Below are 5,719 nucleotides of genomic sequence, written 5' to 3'. Positions count from 1 at the left end.
TAACCTAATAATATAATGAAAATAGCACTGTTGTATTAGGAATGAAATGTGGTAATATTACGCTTAGTCTTGCACTGATAAATGCAAATGTTACTATATTATATCTATTCAATTTTTATCTGGAGATACCATGGTGGTGGTAGGCAGGATAAAAATTAAAGACAAAAACAAGTTCTCAAGGCAGGTACGCTAACAGAACTGAAATTTAATTTGACTTTGACAATTATTATCAGCAAGTGGCTGGTTGTAAAACAAGGTAAAAAAATTCTTGATAAAAATATACAATACCCAAGATATTCTATCAACATAAAAAAAAATTAAGATTTTACACAAAATAGGTTGTTACGAACATAAAATTATATATTTTCTTATTGAGATACCAAGTTGCCATGGCCATGCCCTGTTTCAGGAAATTATGTTTAAACAAACCTAGGAAGGAAGAGGAGCAGCACAACTGATATAAACAAAGATGTGCTTTTAACTCCTCATAAAGCGTCTTATACTTTTCTGTATCTACAAATATTTAATTACAAACTTTAATTTTTTTCTCTCTCTCTTTTTCAAGCTGTTACATCACAAAGATTTGATTTCTCTTCTTCTTGGGTCTTTGTCTTCTTCCTTTTTTTATTTGTTTTTCAATTTAATCAAATTAAATTACATTGTATTTTTCTGTTGTGAAGGAAGTAAATAAATAAATTTTGATTTGATTTAAAATATTTTTGGTTAAAAAACATAGTCGAGAACAAATCATTATTAACTGTGTGAATGAATTTAAGCATTTTTGACGACTGTTTTGGTAAGTTTCAACTGAACTTGTAAATAAATAAGTTGCAAAGATAATATTTGTGTTCAGTTTCACTTTTTTGCATTTAAATCCACAACTAACATTATTTGTAACAAATACAAATCTATTTGTAACTTGGATTAAAAACACCCTGAAAGCAAAGACCTACATACATTCATTTTAAACTTTATATTAATAATTCATATCCTGTTTATATGAACAATGACATATTTTGAGATTGTCTAGATTTGTTAGTCATTGGATTACTGTAATATTCAGGATGAGAGGCAATCTTCAATTCATAAAAAAATCAAAATATGATTTTAAAAATGATTGTGAATCTCCAAAATGCTACCAGTTTCTAAGGTTTATGTTGAAATACTAATGTTGTTTAATTCCAATGATTAGATAATATTAATTGATTGATGAATTGACTGAAAACAAATCAAAACCTTTAATAATTTTTATCTTAATAGAGCTTACTAGAATAAAGAAAATTTGTATGGTATTGTATGAAAACATAGTTTCCATTTTTTATTGTAAATCATTGAGGTTTAGTTTAGATACCCATCACTTGATAAAATAATTTTATCTGGTGGGCATGCCTGCTGTGGAAAGTTTCGGTGATTAATAGTGTCAATAACATTTCTGTTTTGTTAACATTTTTTTGTACTTTCTGTTTGGCATAATTAGACTTTTCCTTTCTTACTTTTCCTGCTGTCAAGTGCTAAGCCTACCATAAAGCTACCATTACTAGGCCAGCCTGCATAAGTACTATAAAGCATACCATCACTATTAAGTCTACCATAAGTATTACAAAGTCTACCATTAGTACTAAGTCTACCATAAGTATTATAAAGTGTACCATCAGTACTATGCATACTGTAAAAAGCATACAATGTCAGACACACTATCACCAAAGGTAGGACATAAGTGACTTGCAGGATTTCCTGTTGCTATCAAATTGTCACAATTGGGTGCAGTCTCTTTGCTGAGAGATTGATTTAAAGGATAATGCTTTAGAAACAAACATGCATGAAAGACTAGACAGTCACTTCCTTTCTGGACTCTCAATAAAAAAATTCAATTTTGGCTTAAGCATTATTCCCAATTGTCTTTCATCTATCTGCTTCATGCTTACAGTACGTCTATTCTCTCGTCAAGTCATATAAATGCTCTGAGCTACCACTGCCTTAATGGTCTTTTATTTAAGCTGAAAACTCACCAATCCCAGGAGATCCTTTCCTCTTGGAACACCAACAACAACATTTTTAAGTCCTAGCCCAGCAAGCCTCAGAAAAGCAACAGAATAACCTGGAATTAAACAAAATAAATCTTGGGTCTACTCACAATAAAAACAAGTCTATGATAAAGTTTTAATTTTTAATCTGCCATGTCATATTTAACTGAACTAAGACTACCATTCTTTTGGCATTTGACTGGTTGGTAACAGATTTAATTCTAGGTCTGAGTGAGGATCACCCCTACTTCACATTAGCAAAGTGTCATGTATTGACCTTCAATTTATTGAAACAAAAATGTTTCTTTAAATATTGTTTTTCATAATTTTAATTTTTCTCGCGAGCCAGAATAATTTTCTTCAAATTTGGCCAACGGGCTGCCTATTAAGAACCAGAAATACGTGGGCATAAAACTGTTTCTTGTAAAAAGAAATTTGATAGTGCGGCCAGAGCTTTAATGAAAACTTGAATAAAAAGTAAAGACAAATAATTTTAATGTTCACGTTTATTAGCTTTACATAGACTGTATATCTTTAACATCCTATTAAACTTCCTTATATCTAGTTTTATTTTCTGTTTTAAACTGAAGGAACAATATGTCTACAGGCAATGTCAATAATAGTCTTCAGATTCTAATGTTGTTTTTTTTACCTAAACTGTATACAATATAAAAATTTGTTTATTGTCTAATCAAAGTAAATTTTATTGCTCACTTGCTCATATTAAATAATAAATATATACATAGCATGGAGCAGTTTAGATGCACATGTAATATCCCAATGTGGTTTAGCTTATTTTCTTTGATAAATCTCATTTGCAATTTGACCTATCACCAGTACAATTTAACTTGTAAGATATGATAATAATACAGTGCTTGTTGTCATAGTTTTTATTTGCTTAATTTTTATCCTTTGAAATAAAGTGGTTGAAATGAGTTGTTATTATCATTACTATTTTTATGATCTATATTACATTCATTATCTTCAACCTCTTTACTAGCTATTCCATAACCTTTATTAGAAGGTTACGTTTTCTACTGTTTTTATTTGTCCCGGTCTATAGGCCACATTTTTTAACAGAAAATCCTCAAACTTGGTCATAATGATCCATAACCAAAGATCTCAAAGTGATTCAATTTTGACAGGTTATGGTTACAGGTCAAAGGTCACAATCCAAGAAAACTACTTTTTTATATATAATAGCCTACAGCTAACAATTTTTATTAGAATCTCTTCAAACTTGGTCACAATTATCCATGACCAAAGATCTTCATTTCTTAATCGAATTTTAACTCTCGCAAATCTTTTGTAGTTAAGTAGTCCTAAGTTATATTTTTGTATTGTTCTTTTTATCACTTTCTATGATGGAATGACTGGCTTGAGAGCCAATTTTTAACTTTGGTCACTCCTTGCCATCTCGGATTTTGATTTGTGTATTGTTTCATTGGCAAAATAAAGAGTAAAAAAAATTAATGAAATAAGAAATAATAATAATATTAATAACACATATTTGACATTTCAAGACATACATCTGCCAGGAAAGTCAATAGGCAATTAGCCCAACAAACATATTTGCATTCCTACAATAAAAGTTATATTTGATATAATACCCTATTAAAAATACAAATTATTAATATATTAATAGAACATATTATACTTTTATTATCATGGCATTGCAACTTACAAACACAAACTGAGTAGGCCAAATAAAGTAAAGTATATAGTAGATGTCAACCAGTCCAAACTATCAGGTTTTATGTGGCAAATACCAGTGATATACCCATATATAGGTGTGATGATGACATCACAATACCCATATATGGGCAAATCATATAAATTTGTCACCCAAAAATTGATGGTGTGAATAGAGCCTAAAGGTTTGTCCACACTATCAAATTTTATTTGACAAAAAACTGTTGTATGCCCATATATAGTCATGATGTGCCTATATATGGTCATGATGTGATGTCATCATGACCATATTTAGGCATGTCACATGTTTTTGTCAAATAAAATTTGATAGTCTGTAGAGGGCTACATTTATTACATGGAATTTACTGCATGTAAGCAATCTATGGAATTTATATTGAGAAAATGAAACTTTATATAGTACCTCTATAACTGTCATCAAATGTTAAAGCCTCTTCTTTGTTCGCTGCTAATGTATTGGTGGGGTTGTTAAGGTCCAAAAGAATACCCTGACCTATTAGTAGAATGTAAACAAAACACACATCAATATCTTGATGGAATTCAAAAATATGAAATATAGAAAATAAAAAAAAAAGTATTCAAATGTAATTCCTTACCTTGCCAATAGTAACTGCCAGGAGCACCTAACAACAATTGGCTGTTGACCTAAAAATAATATTCAATAACAAGTTATGATAAAATTACTGTAAAAACAATCATACTGTTTTATATCAGCTTCAAGCTTATTAAATTCCCTCCACGAATCCACTTGGGCCAATTCGAACAAAGAAATAGTCTGTGAGTAAGGGACTAAGAAACGAGATCGGAACAGCCAAAAACCGCAAATTTCTTGAAATTCCCTATCTAAATCGCCGTGAGGAGCTGTTATAAATCAGCCTATTCCGACAAAACTGTAGGGATTTTTTTAATTTTTTCTTCACGAATTGGTAGATTAATATTTTTTACAACATAATCCGCTTGGGCCATTACAAGAAAATCATAGATTCTGTACCAAAAGTGTACTTTTGTGGAAAAAATCCAGTTGTCTCTAATGGTTAAGGCGACCTTGGAGAGCAAATGATACAACGTTTCCATATGGGGTGGAGGCACAAAAAATTATTTTCCAGGCTTGGCTGTAAAGATGAATTATTGTTTAAGTGTTTAAGCAAGTGTTATAGCTTGGTTCTATGGTCCTGGGTTCAATTCATGTGAGTAGGATTTTGTGTGACAACTACAGGAATTCCATCCATTATGAGACTTGGTTATTAACTAGACTAACTGGAGGAGAACAGTAAATATCTACCGAACAAGATACCAAGTATGAAAAAAAAACTAATTAATCAATGATGGCAGCAACAACCGACAACAATCAAACTGGATGATGCCAAAATTAATGTATCATAATAATCAGTTTTTGTATACCATAATCATGACAATGATGATATGATGACAATAATGATGAATATAACAAATGATAGATAAAGATGATGATGATGATAATGATGATGAATATATAAATTCAAATGTGGAACTGATGATATAGATAATGAAGTTCAAAGTAATAATGATGATAAAGAATATAATGTAGGAATCATAATTATGATGATGATAATTATTATAATAATAGTAATAATCACAAAGAAGACTGACTTACCTCATCAATATCTATAGCCATCCCAGCCTGGCAGTGAGTTATTCCACTGTGGCCTATATTTGAACCTAGAAGAAATCAAACAATATCCAATTTTGTTAACTGGTATACACCATTTTCGCCAAATTTGAAATAAAAATTTCCGAGAACCTGGCGACAACCATTGGGGGACTTCAAGAGCCCTAGCATTTTGCTCTATGTAGTTACCATCATGGATTAATAAACGACAAAACTAAATTAATAACGGGCACAAATATTTTAAAATGGAAAGAAATGTTGATATTAATTACATACAGTAATTAGCAAAAGATCATATCTGTCACCTGCTACTGCTGCTATAGCATTGTCGAGGGAC

At 30.6% G+C, this 5,719-nt stretch overlaps 1 protein-coding gene across 1 annotated transcript in view; it reads right to left on the bottom strand.

The window, feature by feature from the left end:
- LOC117124684 (integrin alpha-8-like) overlaps positions 1-5,719 on the bottom strand; it is a gene marked incomplete in the record, with an annotated part of 56,847 nt that overhangs the window by 24,075 nt on the left and 27,053 nt on the right. The window contains 4 exon segments of the mRNA XM_033271016.1: positions 2,010-2,098; positions 4,138-4,227; positions 4,331-4,379; positions 5,368-5,432. Of these exon segments, the coding sequence (XP_033126907.1) occupies positions 2,010-2,098; positions 4,138-4,227; positions 4,331-4,379; positions 5,368-5,432 (293 nt within the window).

This window comes from Anneissia japonica, unplaced genomic scaffold (assembly GCF_011630105.1).
Source record: "Anneissia japonica isolate Jap-2015-1 unplaced genomic scaffold, ASM1163010v1 scaffold284709_len978187_cov192, whole genome shotgun sequence".
Lineage (NCBI taxonomy): Eukaryota > Metazoa > Echinodermata > Crinoidea > Comatulida > Comatulidae > Anneissia > Anneissia japonica.
The sequence above is the reverse complement of the archived record's forward strand: the minus strand, read 5'-3'. Positions and strand labels throughout refer to the sequence as shown.